The following is a 19,332-nucleotide window of genomic DNA, read 5'->3' on the forward strand; positions in this document are numbered from 1 at the left end:
GGAGGTGGAGGGGATGGTACATAAGGAGGGTGTGAAGGAGACTAATAAGATTAATGTCAGGGCTAAATGTCTGGTCCATGGCATAATCAGTATAAATATCATTCCCACCAATCCAGTCCAACACATATCTGTAATTAGCCATGAGGGCATAATCCCTGAAGCAGGGGAGATTCACTCCTCCCAAAGCCAGTGGCTGCTGGAGCTTTAACAGAGATATGTGTAGACGCTTGTTTGCCCAAATGAATTTACTCTTGGCAGTGTTTATTAAATGAAGATCTGGGATTTTTTTCCAATAAAAGGGGAAGCATTTGGGGGGCATATAATATCCTAAGGGAACTGACCAATTTGATAAAATGACAAGTCATTTGGGAAGGAAGTATGAGGGCAAGAAGTATAGTGCAGATTTGTTTAGTCCTGGTTCTATAGGGAGATGCTGGAGGTCTGTATGATTGAACAAGGGATGGGTCCTTGTCCAGTTTAGGAAGTATAATAATTATGGATTCATTAAAACCAAGGGAGAACCTATTACCATTCAAGATGGAGTTGTACAAATATAGCAGGTGGGGTAATAATTGAGGGGACAAAATGTTGCAATATTCTGCGCCTAAACAGTCTGGGCCTGGCATTTTACCATTAGTCTTAGGGGTATATTTACTAGAGTGCAGGTTTTTCGAAGTGGAGTTGTTGCCCATAGCAACCAATCAGATTCTAGCTATTATCTTCTAGAAGGTGCTAGATAAATGATAAGAAGAATCTGATTGGTCAATATGGGAAACAACTCCACTTCTAAAAACCCACATTTTAGAAATTATACCCCTTAGTAACCATGAACATTTTTTAGGCTGTATTATTTTATTGTGACACTTGCTGTAGACAATATGAAAACATGGTTATACAGGCATATACCACTGCTAAAGACAATAAGCCATTTAATTTATCTCTCTTAATAAACAAATATGATGTAATCTTCATAAAGCTTCAAAGTTCTCCTCAGAATCTTATTGCTTACATCTGCCATCAGTTTTGTGAGTAAACTGTCCTGTAATCGTTCTCTAGTTTTATTCTTCAGTCTTTGTGCTTACTGACTCTGCCATTAACCAGTATGGCTGCCCATATTTACTCCTTCTGTTCTCATCCATCCGGCTTTGCTTGTTCTCCAATCTCTTTTCTTTTGCCTGGTAGTAGAATTGTATTGGTAGGCCACAGCTTTATACAGCTACCCTACCTGCATACTCTGCCCATTACAACAGTTTGGCTTCTCATCGTAATGACTCTATTTGGTTGATGGATGAGCCTCAAGACTGCTGCAGAAGCCATACTACTGAACACAGTTTGCAGTTTTAAAAAAAGACCCTCTCCCTGGATGACAATAAGTTAAGTACAGTATTAATACTTGCGGAAGTTTTACTAGCCGACCCAAAATATTAATTCAGTGATACATAAGAGTAATATATCAATAATACTGATGTAGCTAGAAAAACATTTTGTCGTCCAACTCAAACATCATGGTGCACAAAATGATCATTTTGTGATATTAATACACGTCTAAGAACGTTTCCATGACAGCCTGTCAGATTCCGACAATGAATATTTCTACAAACAAACAAAGGCTTGCTTCTCTTCCAGCTAGCACTGGGCTCTTACTGGAAGAGAAAAGCCTGATAAATGCACACATGCAGACAGTGGACACAAAATAAAATGCATATGGATAAATGAGGGACACCACTTACATTGAAAGCAAAGACTTTCACAAAGTTGTGGCTGGCTCATGAATTAATTAATCAAATAACATCCCAGCATGATGAGGAAATCTCAATGACTTCTAAAGAGGGGTGACTGTTGGGGGACGTATAGCTGAAGCCTCTGGAACCAAGATAGTTTGACTTGCTAGAAGAACAGATGATCAACTGCAAATCAATTGTTTGCAAATTTCAATCTGTGTTGCTAGTAGCCATTTTAATCATAAACCGTCAATACATGTGTGCCAGTGCTCTTTGCAGCACTGAGGTCACAATTAGAGCCGGCCCTAGGCATAGGCATTCTAAACAAATGCCTAGGGCATCTGGAATATCTAAGGGCATTTCACGGCTCTGCAGCTCCCCCCATCCACCGCAATCGGAGCTCAACTCTGATCAGACAGCGCAGCATTCAGGTGGGAACCATGTCAGAATGAGCTTTTGTACAGTCAATCTCCAGATATATCTGTCAAGTGTGTACCCACTTTAAAATTGGTGGTGGGATTATCTGCTAGGCACCAGACACAATTTTGCCTAGGGCACCAAATTGGCTAGGACCGGCTCTGGTCACAATAACTAGTGCTCTGGGTGCATTTACTTATGTTTACCCCATGTTGCGGCAAATATTCTTTGATGGTAAGAGATTGTTTTTCCAGTATGACAGTGCCTCCATCCACATGACATTTGTGGTCACCCAATGGTGTCATAAGCACACCCCATGAGTTGAGTGACTTTCTTGTGAAAGAATAGAACTGAATCACCCCTGCACAATGGAAGACATTGGTAGACTGAATGCCACTGTGCGTCCATCTATATATGGTTGAACAATGTGCCTTTATAATGAAGTTTCCATTTGTTTTGTCCGTAGCCTGTATATTGCTATTCCTATGTTTTTTTAAAAACATTTTGGAGTGGGTAGTGGCCTTAACATACTGTTGAGTATCCAATTAACTGCGATCATTTTTCACCAATGTTTTTTTCCCCTATGCTATTATTTTGGACAAAATAATAGGATATTTCTCCAGAAAACACATAGGATCCATGATAAGTTCATGGACTTGTTTGTTTTCACCATTTCAGGGGTGAAAAAACGGCACCTTTCGTGGATTATTTCTCGGGACACATCAGGTCCTGGAAAAATTCCCTGATAAGTGCCGGCATCCGGCCGACTTCGGGGCTAATTGGATAGTCCCGGGGGATCCATTAGCGCCTGAACAATGTTCAGGGCTAACTGGATACCGCCCTCAGTGCGTGAAGACAAGCATTCCTTATAATGCAAACCAATTAAATTAAGGCTCGCATTGGTTGCTGAATTCCAAAGGAGAACTACCACAAATGTGAAAACAAAATGAATGAACAGGAACTAAAGTACTGACTTATTTACAAAGTTCTGATCTTCCTCCCTCAGGTACGGTTGTGTCTCACAGGACATCAGTGCGTCTTATTCTTCAGGGAATTTTTGAATCAATCCAATAAAAAAAAGCTGTGCTGCTTTGCCTATATTTTCTAATGCACAATATCTATCAGATTCCTTCTTTCATACCAAAGATACAGGTGTAATCCTCATTCACATTTCTCATAATAACATCTCACCGGAGGTCACAGGGAGAAATACATCATTTATATTTTATGGCACCTGCTCCCATTCATCCTGTTACAGTGGCACAGTACTTGATACCCAGGTTGCTTTTTAACTTTAGACAGAGAGCCAGCATTAAATTATGTACTGTAGCTCTTGAGGGTTCTGACCTTGGCAGAACTCCATGAAGACACTAGAGCCTGTTGTTATGAATCAACCGGAAAGGTAAAGCAAAATATGAATGCTGAGGAATCCACTAGAGCCTAATTATGTTGTTGCTGCGTCTGTGTGGCACTCGTGTACTGTAGGAACCAAGTTCTCTTAACAAGGTCCATAAAGAAGTCTTGATGTTTTCAGGCAGCAGAAGTTAAACAATCAGGCCTCAATACCTCCTTGTTCTGCTGCGTCTGCTGCCACCTCCATCGCCTTTTCAGCGCTTCCCTCTCTGCTCCACTTCTCATCATGGTATACAGCGCTTTCCTAAGAACGAGGTCTCGGTCATGAAATCCCCACATTCCTGTAAGACAAGAAACAAGCAGTGAGGAAGACAATGTACTGATAAGTACAAATACAATTCCACTTGTGATACTAAACATGACATGTTCCATTCTCTATATATGGCATTGCATATCGGGTTCAAGCAGCTTGATGCACATGGAGATTGAGGTCAAACCTTCGACAGCATTTTGGGCTTGATGCATCCTGACACTATCACTTTCACTTTTTTTTTTACTAAAATGTATAATCATGGAATTGTGTTATTAGTGTAAGGAAAGATTCCTAATATTCCTACGTGTGACAACTCCAATTCTGTGATGCTGATCTTATTGTGGTGTATGTCTGTTACTATACAACATAACATCAGCAATTTCACTTTCAACACCGCACCTGTTTCCCCATCCACCCCAGCCTTGTTAATTCAAGTTTAGGGAATCAGACAGTCAGGGGAAGCATCATGGCCTGTGACATGGACCTAGTTTTTATATTTTATTAGGTAGAGTTTTGCATTAAAGTTGTAGATACATTTTAATTAGATATATAAAACAAGTGTATTTTTTATCAGGAGGGAATTTGTGTTCAAATACATACATACCATTCTTTACATACTCAATACAAGTATTGTGTACACATGGCACATACATTTCTGCCTTGGTTTTAGGCAATGAATTACAGTAAGGAACCCATACAAGCAGTAAGCGGCTGACACTCAGTATCTTACCCAAAGAGGCAGCATGTAAGAGGCAGTTCCCATCCCCTGTTGTAGCTAATGGCAGGAGACGTTTGCAGCTTGAGCACGTTGTAGACCACCAGTTCAACCTCCCTATGTAACAAAAAATATATAAAAAACTGTAAACTAAAAAAACAAGTTAGTCCAATTTAATTTTTATGTGCCCCAGTCTGCCAAACACAGGTCAGGTGACACATTCAACAGGCATTGTAGTGGTACGAATACATGTTATTATGGAGTCAAACTTAATTTGATACTTTATGTCCTTTCTCAGTGGTTTTATGTGATAGTAACAGGTACACATGAAATTTTTTTTATGGACTTAGCCAGGTACACACTTAACGGTACACTCCATGAGCGATATAGTTAAGTGTTTTCCCTAACTCCCAGCCCAACAACATCGTGCATACACACTGAACGATAATGATAAAGATATCGTTCAGTGACGTCACCCTCCCTCATCCCTGACGATATCGTCAGTTTGCAAGTTCAGGCGATAAAAGACATCATTAACTATATAGTTCATACACACTGGACGATATTGAACGCTATTAACGATAATTATATTGTTATCATCCATATTGTTCAATTTATCGTCTAGTGTGTATGAGCCTTTAGACCTTTGTCCAATTCTACCTCAGACCTCAGTTGTGTATTTTATTAGTGTATAATCTGTGTTTCCATGATGCAATTGCCTACCAGAAATGCATACACATGTCCATATAGCAGATTTAGCTGAATTTTAGCTGAATTTTAACAGAGTCGAAATGGAGGATAGTAGCGTGGGCATAATTATGATCGGGGCACATGTGGACACAAAAGTATATGCACCTGTCAGGAGCCGTACCTCTTGCCATTGCTGTAGACAATATACGCAATGATAATGATGATATTCGGCACCACTAGCTAGCTGCTTCTGATTGGCTGATTGTGAATTGACCACTCCAGCCAACAGTATTCAATTAATAAGTGCGGCTGCTATATTATATGAAGTTACAGACGTCTATTGGTATTACTTTATTGATATTTCCATTTGGACTGCAGCACAGAAGAATTTTTAAAAGGATAAATAACATGTTTGTATTTAATTTCACTTAACTTAATTGAAATTAACTTGTATTTATAGTTTACATTGTAAATGTAACTTTTTGCATTTATTAATGATACGATCCACACACTGTTCTCTGCTGTGAGACCTAATTACATTATATTGTGTGGAAATAGGATAATGTGACTACTGCATATACTAATAAGTGTCAAGCCACATAATTACTCTTTCTTCAAGATACCCATTGCCCAGGCATAAACCTGACCCATGCACTAGTGTTATAGAGTTGGATGCATCGGGAGATGTAATATGTGAGCATTAATATATGTCCACATACATCTGTCCTCCGTATGCATTACATATAACGTGTGTGCTGTGTGACTCAGTAGCACTGTGCATCTTTTTGTGCAACTTTTCCCCTTCTGATGCACTGCCGTTGACACTGTAACGTAGCATTTCGAAAACAGATGCACCCGCAGTTACACATAGTATATAGGCATGCTGCATATCATTTTAATCAGCAGAAGCTGCATGTGTCCTATTCGCATTGGTCGCACAATAAGAATCTCAGCGCTACTGAGTCACGTCACGGTATGGTGTGACTAGAAGGGCTATTTAACGCGCAAGGAGGCTGATAATAATTGTACAATCTACAACTCTTGAGTGTTTTCAGCAGCCCCACTGAGGCAGCAAAGAAGTTTATTATGCCATTTTGCTGTTGCAGCCACAGGATTGAACTTCCTGTGATTAACAACTCAGAAGTATCAGATGGAGGGAGATGTGGTGATGCTAAAGGAGTTTGGAATAGAGAGGAAAGAAGAAGGATGTGAGAGAGGGGTTTCATCATAGTGAGATTAAGAAGTGGAGTGGGGAGGGGCTAGGAGAGGTGTTTGTGATAATCATGGTTTAGATTTGTTCCTTAAATAGTGTATGTAATGCCACATACTGTATAAGGGAAGGGGGAGTGGTATAAAAGATTGACAATATAAAGGTGGACAGTTAATAGGTCGACATGCAATAGGTCAACTGACAAAAGGTCGACCCTGCAAAAGGTCGACAGGGTTAGGAGGTCAACACATATTTTTTTATTTAACCCTAATCGTAACCCTCCCCTTAGTGCCTAACCCTCCCTCTAATACCTAAAACCTGACCCTAGCCTAACCCTGCCCCCCCCCCTCCCCCACCTAGCACCTAACCCTAATCGTCCCCTCTGGCAACCTACCCTTAACCATCCCCCAAGTGCCTAACCCAGTGTTGTGTGGTCAGGTGAGGCAGAGACTTTCCTAACATACTTCAGTATACGCCAGAGTTTCATTATAAAAATTATGAGAAAAATTTTAAGACCGTGTTATAAATATCTTCTTTGTATTATTCTCATCATTTTTATAGTCAATACTTTGGAGTAAAAAGTTTATGGCAGGTGAGGCACTGCCTCCCCTGTCTACCTTTTCCGGTGTTGAAAATCCATAAAAAAAAAAAAGTGTCGACCATTAATCCTGTGCACCTTTTATATGTCGACCTACTGACTATCGATCTTCTATCCGGATACCAAGGAAGGGTAAGAGGTGACCACCAAAAAGAAACCAGTCACTTAAGAAATGTGCTGATATCAATGTAGGTGCTATGAGGTAAGACAAACTGGGTCAGACAAATGTGTTGCAGTTAGGTGTAGATGTGTTCACATACATCTTATCTCCATGTGCTACAAGTCATGTTACACATAAAGCATGAGTGCCTGGTAGCTCTGAGTGCCTTTTCCATGCGACTTTTTACCTTTATATTCACAAAGCGATGTAATTTGGATGCAGAAGCACCTTCTGCTGACTAAAATGATATGCGGCATGCCTATATTCTGTGTGCGCCTGAGGGTGCATCTGCATGCACGTCAACGGTTGTGACACTGTTACGTAGCATTTTGCATACATATACACCCACAGTTGCACACATCAGACCCAATTCCAATACAGACGTGAAAATTTAAGCCTTTTCCGCCGATGCACCTTCGTTAGCATAAGTGCAGTGACCATCCGTTTGCTTCGGAGCCCCATACGCAGCAGGGTTTGCTGAACTGGTGGCCCCCAGGTTCATTTTGATGGTGAACTGCTCCACTGTATCGTGTCGATCGGCCCTCATGCACCTTCATAGCCAACGTTCACCTCTCACATCAATGGTACATGGTGCTCCGCTATTTACACGCCGGTCATTCGCAATGGTTCCATTTCTCCAGTCACGATACACCTTCACCACAGCAGCATGCGAACAGTTACAAACTGCACTGTTTAAAACATACTGCCACCCTTGGCCCGAAAGCCAATAATCATCCCTTTTTGCAACTCGGATAAATCGCCACTTTTAACCAAGACAGCAACGAGTGATATGTGTGCAGACAGCCTATCGCACTCCTTATATACCCACCAAGCCAATGCAAGGCACGTGATGCACTTCATTGGCTAAGCGCTGCCAACGTCAAATGTAGGAGGTGGCCATAATAATGTGACTCGACTGTGTATATGACTGTGCGATATGGCAATGGAGATTGAGTTGCTAGAGGGACGCCCTGCTAGTTGCAAATATATATTCTCAATGTTGAATATTATGGACTCAGCTCAGCATGACACTTTGGAATCTCTTCTCTTGTTTTCTTTGATAATCACTGTATCATGCTAGAATGACTACAGTACTTTATCATATCGTACTATCTTATTATACTGAACTTTTCTGTATTATGTAGTAGTTTACATGTCTTGCAAACTTTAAACAATACAAAAAAAAACCATTAACAAATGGAACGTAACAAAGCAACAGTAAAACATTGCTGTAGCAAGAATGTAGACTATTCATGCTCAAACAGCCATGATATTGTTCACTGATTTCTGTATTCTGACTTCTTAATTTAAAGCACAGTCATTAGGAACATTATATTTTAATATTTGTAAATTACTACAAAATGAAAAGGGGTTTCTTTCCTGTTTCTGCAAATTATGCAAGTCGTTATCTTCACAACAACACTAAGATGCATGACACATCACAATCGGGATGCGATGCATCTCGCCACCATTCGCATGCACGCACCGGTATGCATGACGAACACCACAAAGAACAGCTCTCTCGGTAAGAGCGGCCCTTTGCTTTGGAGGGACTTCCAGGTTTATGACCCAGAAGCTCCTCTGGCGTCTTTCTGCGCATGCACAAAAGGACACATGTGCCGCGGGGGGTGCTGGGTGGGATCTGATTGGGAGATGGCGTTACCCACCACAACCAAGCCTTGTAGTGCATCGCATTCCATGGCTTGGTGCATATGAGAAATGTGGTCAAACCCGCATTTTCGAGGTTTGACCGCACTTCTACCTTTGCTGCATCCCGCCCATACTCTGCAAATCTCAGCAGGATCCCTCTGTGCCTTATTTAGTTCACAATTCTTGTTGGCAATTAATAAGTAGGTAAAAGTCCCATGTAATAAAATACATCTAACCTAGCAATAACAGAACAGTCTAATATGCAGCTTATTTATCCATCTACATACCTCCCAGACTTTATCAGGCCACAATGCAATCTAGCCAAAACATAGCACAGATGCCATGTCTATTTTGTAGCAATCCCACTTACTTATTCTGACAGGACATCAAAACTGTGACTGTCACCAGGTATGGACGTAGGAGATATGTTATCAATTATAATATAGGACCAGGTTTATACCCTTTATATAAGCCCTCCACCAATTGCTTCTTCTCATTTTATAAACACAGATATTATCCAATGTTTAAATTGTGTAACTTATACACAGGTGGCCACAGGATCCGATATACAGTAAGCTATGCAATGTACAAACCCTATCTTACTACCTGAAACTAATATGGTATCGCACTAACTTGTTAATGTGACAAGTCTACAGCAAGAGGAAAAAAAAGCATTCTGAAGCCTAAGTAGTGACACATTACATTTAATGATAATGCCGTCACACAAGCTTTCCCTCATGAGAGGGAAACAGTTCTCAGAAATAAGATGCTCTGCTCCATATTTTTAAATCCCTTATGAAAGAACTATAAAGTAACGATAATGAGAAAGGTATCTTTCCTTAGTCTTTTCACAACAGGTTGTATGTCATATCAACAACAAGATGCTTATGAGATTTGCTGGTATAAAAAGGAATAATGGAATATTAAAAAAATGTATATATATATACATTGGCCCACAGTTCTGTCTACAACACAACACATTGATCTGATTATCTCAGATGACAGCAGTAAAACTGTGGTTTCATATGCAATTATCTAACATCCATAAAAAAGTTCCAAAGTGGCATTTTATAACATTTAATATAATATCCATTATGAACTTTGTGAGCTTGAACCAGGTCTGCAAAATTCTAACTACCAACATACATTGACAGTCTCAGGCAACAGACTGGTATAGAAAATAGAATCTTGCCCTTCTCTTGCTGTGGTTAATCTAAATTCATCAAAAAGGACCAAAAAGAGCTGATGACAGTCAACTGTACTAGTGAGTATTGACTAGTAAATATTTTTTTTGTGGTGGCATATATATACATATTGCGCTCTGGAGTGGAACGCATACCACTTCCGGTCGCGGCATGAGTAGACATGTGACCACATCCGGAAAATCTGGCTTAAATATCCGGTCCCCACTGGAGAGCTAGGTTTAGGATCTCTTCTGGGGGACAGGGTTAGGCACCTCCCCCGGGAGGGTTAGGCTAAGGGAAGGGGGTGTTAAGGTCAGGCACCCCCCCAGGAGGAGGCTATGTTTGGCACCCCCCCGGTAGGGAGGGGGGGTTTAGTTGGGCAGCCCTGGGGGGAGGTTAGGGTTAGGCACCCCTAAAAGAGGATTAGGGTTGGGGGGGGGGGGGGGGGGAGGGTTAGGGTGCTCACCTCAGCCGGGATCTTCATCTGCCGGCTTTCCGGTGTCGGGATTTAATCTGCCAGGCTGAGATCCAGCAGTCATACATACAGATACCGTTCTGATGACCCTTAGATGCTGATTTTCCATGCTGATATAGTTTCACTGTATGGTAGTTCACCATCCAGTTATATATATTAATATCTATTTTCTATTGTGATTAGGATGCACAAGATTATAATATAGTGTTGTTCATCATTGCTGTACATATCATATTACTAAGGTGTCATTTCAGAGAGGTGTCCATATCCATTACATCTTAATTTTTCACTTATTGTGTATTGGGAGATTGCCTTATAGAAACAGAATTGGCAGCAAGCATTATATATGCGACTGTTTGAATGTTCATTATTATATGTAATCTTATTAATGGATTGATCCCATATGTTTATACATATGTATAGAGAATGATATCCGCACCGTATCCACCATATTTATATTTTCTTCCATTTGCACTATATGCACCAGAATGAACTCATGTCCTGGTATCAGTTATTAAGATTGTCTCTTGAATATGAGTTCAGCTTGTGGTAAGCTAACCTTGTGAGTGTGTGGGCATTAACTTGTTGTATATACATTGACACAAGATGTGGCCTGGGAGACTATTTGTCATATCTGTTTTATCCTAAATGTTGTTTGCCGATTAGATTTCAAAATATTTTATACGTAAGCCATTCTTGAAAAAAGTTTGACATGAACCGAAATGTCGACTTGGAATAGTGGCGATCAAATGTTTTAATTCAACAATAAAACAACTTTGCTTTATTTTCATTATACAGTCAGGTGCATAAATATTGACAGAATTTTCATATTTTGGCCTCTATTCACCACCACAATGGCTTTGAAATGAAACAAACAAGATGTGCTTTAACTGCAGACTTTCAGATTTAATTCGAAGGTAATTACATCCAAATCAGGTGAACGGTGTAGGAATTACAACGGTTTCTATATGTGCCTCCCACTTTTTAAGGGGCCAAAAGTAATGGGACTATCAACTCAAAAGCTATTCCCTCATTATTTCATTATCAATTAAGCAGGTAAAAGGTCTGGAGTTGATTCTAGGTGTGACATTTGCATTTGGAATCAGTTGCTGTCGACTCTCAATATGAGATCCAAAGAGCTGTCACTATCAGTAAAGCAAGCCATCATTAGGCTGAAAAATCAAAACAAACCCATCTGAGAGATAGTAAAAACATTAGGTATGGCCAAATCAACTGTTTGGAACATTCTTAAAAAGAACGCATGCACCGGAGAGCTCAGCAACACCAAAAGACCCGGAAGACCACGGAAAACAACTGTGGTGGATGACAGAAGAATTATTTCCCTGGTGAAGAAAAACCGCTTCACAACAGTTGGCCAAATCAAGAACACTCTCCAGGAGGTAGGTGTATATGTGTCAAAGTCAACAATCAAGAGCAGACTTCACAAGAGTGAATACAGAGGGTTCACCACAAGATGTAAACCATTGGTGAGCCACAAAAACAGGAAGACCAGATTAGAGTTTGCCAAACAACATCTAAAAAACCCATTACAGTTCTGGAACAACATCCTATGGACAGATGAGACATAGATCAACTTGTACCAGAGTGATGGGAAGAGAAGAGTATGGAGAAGGAAAGGAACTGCTCATGATCCAAAACATACCACCTCATCAGTGAAGCATGGTGGTGGTAGTGTCATGGCGTGGGCATGTATGGCTGCCAATGGAACTGGTTCCCTTGTATTTATTGATGATGTGACTGCTGACAAAAGCAGCAGAATTAATTCTGAAGTGTTTCGGGCAATATTATATGCTCATATTCAGTCAAATGCTTCAGCACTCATTGGACGGTGCTTCACAGTGCAGATGGACAATGACCCGAAGCATACTGCAAAAGCAACCAAAGAGTTTTTTAAGGCTAAAAAGTGGAATATTATGCAATGGCCAAGTCAATCCCCTGACCTGAATCCGATTGAGCATGCATTTCACTTGATGAAGACAAAACTGAAGGGAAAATGCCCCAAGAACAAGCAGGAACTGAAGACATTTGCAGTAGAGGCCTGGCAGAGCATCACCAGGGATGAAACCCAGCGTCTGGTGATGTCTATGCGTTCCAGACTTCAGGCTGTAATTGCCTGCAAAGGATTTGCAACAAAGTATTAAAAAGTGAGGGCATTAATCAGAGGCAGCACATAGACCAAAGGTAACCCTGAAGGAGCTGGTGTATCTTTGCATGTGACCAAAATAAGCCGTAAACTCCATAGAGCTGGCTTTATGGAAGAGTGGCCATTAAAAAGCCATTACTTAGTGATTAAAAAAAAGAAGACACAATTTGAGTTTGCCAAAAGGCATGTGGGAGAATCCCCAAAAGTATGGAGGAAGGTGCTCTGGTAGAGAGACTAAAATTGAACTTTTCGGCCACCAAGGAAAACGATATGTCTGGCACAAACCCAACACATCCCATCACTCCAAGAACACCATCCCCACAGTGAAACATGGTGGTGGCAGCATCATGCTGTGGGGATGTGTTTCAGCAGCAGGGACTGGGATTTGAGTCGAGGGAAAGATGGATGGTGCTACATACAGGGATATTCTTGAGCAAAACCTGTTTCAGTCTGCCTGTGATTTGAGACTGGGACGGAGGTTCACCTTCCAGCAGAACAATGACCCGAAGCATACTGCTAAAGCAACACTCGATTGGTTTAAGGGGAAACATTTAAATGTGTTGGAATGGCCTAGTCAAAGCCCAGATCTCAATCCAATTGAGAATCGGTGGTCAGACTTGAAGATTGCTGTTCACAAGCGGAAATCATCCAACATGAAGGAGCTGGAGCAGTTTTGCCTTGAGGAATGGGCAAAAATCCCAGGGGCAAGATGTGGCAAGCTCATCCAAAGCAAGACTTAGCCAAAGCGACTTGCAGCTGTAATTGCCACAAAAGGTGGCTTGACAAAGTACTGACTTTAGGGGGGCGAATAGTTATGCACGCCGAAGTTTTCTGTTACGTTGTCCTAAATGTTGTTTGATTCACAAAATAAAAAAAACCCCACAACTTCACAGTTGTAGGCATGTTCTGTGAATGAAATGATGCACACCTTCAAACAATCCATTTTAATTCCAGGTTGTGAGGCAACAAAACATGAAAAATGCAAAGGGGATGAATACTTTTGCAAGGCACTGTATATAAAGCGGTTTTGCTGAACATCAAACATGCCCAAACCTTGAGTACAGAGTCAAACCAAATCCCAGTTTGGATAATTTTTGGGGATCAGAGTAGAACCTCAGATTTAAAAAATGGATTTTGCGTGTTTCGGATAAAATGTAAGTTACTCCCTTGTGATTTCAGGTGCCATTCACACAGGAAAGTTTATGGAGTGGGTGTGGGTTGCAGTTCATGCTGCAATACTACATACTAGTTGCCATTAGAGAGTTGTAGGTAGATGGAGTGGATGGGAAGCATGTAAAAGACTGCAGGCATCTTTGTCACAGTGTATATTTATTGTTAAATACTAGGTAACACCTGCAATCCCGTGCAAATAGGCTCTTGTGTACGTTTGTTAGAAGTAAACTTTAAGTGAGCTGCACTTACTTAAAATTGTTTTTCATAGATGTGCTATATCCTTTTACACTGCCATGTGTTTGTGCCCAGTGGCATTCACAATGGGGGTGCAGGCCGCACCCGGGTATCACCAAGGTGCAGACTCCCCCTCAGTAACATGAGCTGGGTGCTACACTGTAGTATTAAGTGCAGCACCCGGCTCCTGACACTGTGAGAGAGCCGGCACTGCACACAGGGAAGTCCGCACCTCCTGCATCCCCCAGTAAAAGGCACAGGAGTCTGGACTACGGGGTTCAGACAGAGGCCACGCCACTTCCCATGTGGCCACATCCCCTGTCAGAGGCCACGCCCCCTTTTTGACGCCGAGAGCACAGCATCCCTCCCCACACCAGGGGACACCGCGGGGAGGGACGCCATGGTTTATGCCACTGCTCTGCCGCTTAGTTTAGCCAGCCAGCTCGCTGCAGTCTTTGACCAATATTTCAGTTATTTTAGACATTTGAAAGAAAATACAAAACCAAAACACTTTAGGGTTAATCGCACACATCTCTAAATCTCTAATACATATATACATGGTCTCAGGATGATTTACTGTTGGCATGAGACAGGACTGATGGTAGCGCTCACCTTTCCTTCTCCGGACAAGCGTTTTATCAGATGCCCCAAACAAATCCTGACAGCGGCAGCCCGGCAAAGGTGAAGATCCCGATCGTCCCTAAGGTAAGTATTGCTAACCTAATTCTATCCCATAACCCTAACTCTCCCTTAGGGGTGTCTAACCCTAAACTACCCCCCCAGGTGCCTAACCCTAACCCCCCTTTCCCCTAGCCTAACCCTCCCGGGGGGTGCCTAGGCCTAAGTCCCCCCTGGAGCCCTAACCCTAAGTCCCCCTGGAAGCCCTAAACCAAACACCCTCCCCTCTCCCCCCCGCAGGGCAGTCCGCTCCCGGCTTACCTTTGCTCGGTATGCCGGGCGTCGGTCTTCCGGTGTATGGTAAATGACAGCGATGAGTTTTCGACACCTGTCATTAGTACCACGCCGAGATCAGAGAGTCTGGAAGCTGGCGGTCGGCATGTAGACCGTCGGCTTCCAGACTACATCCCATATTATATATATATATATATACACACACACACACACATCTATCTCCGGAAAAGGAAAGGAGAAAGGTGAGCGCTACCATCAGTCCTGTGTCATGCCAACAGTAAAGCATCCTGAGACCATTCATGTGTGGGGTTGCTTCTCAGCCAAGGGAGTGGGCTCACTCACAATTCTGCCTAAGAACACCAAGAGCAACTTCTCATAACCATCCAAGAACAGATTGGTGACGAACAATGCCTTTTTCAGCTTGATGGAGCAGCTTGCCATAAGGAAAAAGTGATAACTAAGTGGCTCGGAGAACAAAACATCGAAAATTTGGGTCCATGGCCAAGAAACTCCCCAGACCTTAATCCCATTGAGAACTTGTGGTCAATCCTCAAGAGGAGGGTGGACAAACAAAAACCCACAAATTCTGACAAACTCCAAGCATTGATTAGGCAAGAATGGGCGGCCATCAGTCAGTATGTGGCCCAGAATTTGATAGACAGCATGCCAGGGTGAATTGCAGAGGTCTTGAATAAGAAGGGTCAGCACTGCAAATATTGACTCTTTGCATAAACTTAATGTAATTGTCAATAAAAGCCTTTGACACTTATGAAATGCTTGTAATTTTACTTCAAACCACCTTTAAACCATAGTAACATCTGACAAAAAGGTCTAAAACCACTGAAGCCGCAAACTTTGAGAAAACCAATACTTGTGTCATTCTCAAAACTTTTGGCCATGGCTGTATTATATATAGCATTTACATCATTCTCCCAGCTCCAGTGGAGCAGCTTACAATCTATGGGCTCTTTCAACATTGCACATATGCATATTTCCGATTATCGGGAATCTGCGCGTGCTCAAAACCCGTTCTGCGAATGTGCAGAACGGGTCCTGCGTGATCGCACGCAGCCACTTCTATGCCTCTGCCTGTTTGACGGCCAGCGTTTCCGAAAACGGGGGCATGTCCGTCCCGTTTTCCAGGAGTGGCAAGGCCCGGGGCTGCTAGCTGACCAACCTGAGTAAGCTGAGGCTTACTCAGCTGGCTGGAGGCCCGACGCCTTCCACCACTGCGACCATCGATCCCATCTGCAACCATAGTCGCAGTGCTGGGATCACAAATGCAGCAGGGGGAGTCATATACCTCCTGCTGCATTTGCATATTGTCAAGGACGGAATTGCAAAGATGCTTTGCAATTCCGTCCTAAGCTGAATCAGGCCCTATGTTCCGTACCACATGCACACACACATACAGTGCATCCAGAAAGTATTCACAGCACTTCACTTTTTCCACATTTTGTTATGTTACAGCCTTATTCCAAAATGGAATAAATTAATGTTTGTTCTCAAAATTCTTCACACAATACCCCATAATGACAACGTAAAAGTTTTTTTTGAGATTTTTGCGAATTTAAAAAAAAAATAAACAAACAAAAGAAATCACATGTATTTACTAATACATAAGTATTCACAGCCTTTGCTCAATACTTTGTTGATGCACCTTTGGCAGCAATTACAGCCTCAAGTCTTTTTGAAAATGATGCCACAAACTTGGCACACCTATCTTTGGGCAGTTTCGCCCATTCCTCTTTGCAGTACCTCTCAAGCTCCATCAGGTTGGATGGGAAGCGTCGGTGCACAGCCATTTTCAGATCTCTCCAGAGATGTTCAATCAGATTCAAGTCTGGGCTCTGGTTGGGCCACTTAAGGACATTCACAGAGTTGTCCTGAAGCCACTCCTTTGATATCTTGGCTGTGTGCTTACGGTCGTTGTCCGGCTGAAAGATGAACCGTCGCCCCAGTCTGAGGTCAAGAGCGCTCTGAAGCAGGTTTTCATCCAGGATGTCTCTGTACATTGCTGCACTCATCTTTCCCTCTATCTTGACTAGTCTCCCAGTTCCTGCCGCTGAAAAATATCCCCACAGCATGATTCTGCCACCACCATGCTTCACTGTAGGGGTGGTATTGGCCTGGTGATGAGCGGTGCCTGGTTTCCTCCAAACATAATGCCTGGCATTCACGCCAAAGAGTTCAATCTTTGTCTCATCAGACCACAGAGTCCTTCAGGTGCATTTTGGCAAACTCCAGGTGAGCTGCCATGTGCTTTTTACTAAGGAGTGGCTTCTGTCTGGCCACTGTAATATACAGGCCTGATTGGTGGATTGCTGCAGAGATGGTTGTCCTTCTGGAAGGTTCTCCTCTCTCCACAGAGGAATGCTGTAGCTCTGACAGAGTGACCATCGGGTTCTTGGTCACCTCCCTGACTAGGGCCCTTCTCCCCCAAATCGCTCAGTTTAGACGGCCGGCCAACTCTAGGAAGAGTCCTGGTGGTTCCGAACTTCTTCCATTTACGGATGATGGAGGCGACTGTGCTCATTGGGACCTTCAAAGCAGCAGATATTTTTCAGTACCCTTCCCCAGATTTGTGCCTCAAGACAATCCTATCTCGGAGGTCTACAGACAATTCCTTGGGCTTCGTGCTTGGACAGCTCATGCACTGTCAAGTGTGGGACCTTATATAGACAGGTGTATGCCTTTCAAAATCATGTCCAATCAACTGAATTTACCACAGGTGGACTCCAATTAAGCTGTAGAAACATCTCAAGGATGATCAGTGGTAACAGGATGCACCTGAGCTCAATTTTGAGCTCATGGCACAGGCTGTGAATACTTATGTACATGTGATTTCTTAGTTTTTTTTTTTTTTTAATTAAATTTGCAAAAATCGAAAAAAAAAAAAAACTTTTTTCATGTTGTCATTATGGGGTATTGTGTGTAGAATTTTGAGGACAAAAATGAATTTATTTCATTTTGGAATAAGGCTGCAACATAACAGAATGTGGAAAAAGTGAAGCGCTGTAAATACTTTCCGGATGCACTGTACACACTATTATTATTTTTTTTTGTTGGGAGCAAATTAACTACTACCAATATATAACAGGTTATATTACTCTGGACCATAAAATAAGCATATATAGTCAGTAGGCCAAAACTCACTGCAGAGCTCCAAACATTTTACTGCATAGCATTACACGCAATTGTTTTTTACATACTTCAAATTAAAGTTTTATATATCTTGTTTGAGAAATAAAAGATGTATAGTTACAAATTGCAGTGCTGGATGATATTATTATTATTATTATTATTATTATTATTAATAATAAAAAATGTAATAACATCCAATGCCTCTTCTCTCTATTTTGTAATGCTTAAATGGATATGGTTTAAAACCTTTAATAATCCACTTGCTATGCTACTATAGCACTTACCTGCCTGCTCCAAAGCCACCATGGTTGACTGCTCAATTAAATCCCGTTCAATGAAGACTCTGAAGTCCTCGCTGTACACACTAAGGTCTGGTAATTGGAATGTGTAGATGGGCATCTCTAGAGGGAATGGCTCACTACTGCATTCATTGGCCACATGCAGCCGAGCCAGGGAAACGATGGCTGAACTGGCATGAGATATGCCTCTGGACAATCTTTTCTCTACACAAGTAAACAAAAGACAAATAACTTATTAAAAGAGGTTTACTACCATTGTAACTTCCTTGTATGTTTACTTCCCACCCAACCACCTTTCAGGGTGGTATAGTATGAATGAGAACATAAGGCAGAATCCTGGGTGACATAAGGGGGAGATGTACTAAGCCTTGGAGAGTGATAAAGTGGACGGAGATAAAGTAACAACCAATCAGCTCCTGTCAGTTTACAGGCTGTTTGAAAAATAAGTTAGGAGCTGATTGGTTGGTGCTTTCTCTCTTTCCATGCGTACTACATGTCCCCCTAAAGCTGCATACACACGGTACGATCTGTTCAATGAACAATATCGTTGAACGATTTCCCTTGAACTTTCTGTAGTGCAGGACAAATGATATTGGGTGTACACACTGAGATATATCTATGATAGATATCTTTCAGTGAAGTCATCCTGCCACATCTCTGAACAGACAAATTGTGATGAAATCGTCCAAGTTGGCCTGCATGTACGGACAACCATAGATATCATTATCGTCCATGCGGGAGCGCGAATAGTTGATCGTTCGCTGCATAAAAATGAACGATATGAACAATTTATCGTTGAACGATATTGTTATCGTTCATAGATATCGGACCATGTGTACGCTCCTTAAGTCATGTAAAGCCTTCAAACTGCACTGGAGAAGATGCATAGTAAATGCAAACCCTGTTCAGATCGTTACGTC

At 41.9% G+C, this 19,332-nt stretch overlaps 1 protein-coding gene across 1 annotated transcript in view; it reads right to left on the reverse strand.

Moving 5' to 3' along the window:
• OTUD7A (OTU deubiquitinase 7A) overlaps nucleotides 1-19,332 on the reverse strand; it is a 203,582-nt gene that overhangs the window by 65,283 nt on the left and 118,967 nt on the right. The window contains exons 5-7 of the mRNA XM_088443465.1: nucleotides 18,398-18,616; nucleotides 4,535-4,636; nucleotides 3,705-3,832 (exon numbers count right to left, since the gene is read on the reverse strand). Coding sequence (XP_088299591.1) covers nucleotides 3,705-3,832; nucleotides 4,535-4,636; nucleotides 18,398-18,616 — 449 coding nt within the window. The remainder of the gene's footprint in view (nucleotides 1-3,704; nucleotides 3,833-4,534; nucleotides 4,637-18,397; nucleotides 18,617-19,332) is intronic.

Source organism: Taudactylus pleione, unplaced genomic scaffold (genome assembly GCF_031769625.1).
Source record: "Taudactylus pleione unplaced genomic scaffold, aTauple2 ptg000019l, whole genome shotgun sequence".
Taxonomy (NCBI): domain Eukaryota; kingdom Metazoa; phylum Chordata; class Amphibia; order Anura; family Myobatrachidae; genus Taudactylus; species Taudactylus pleione.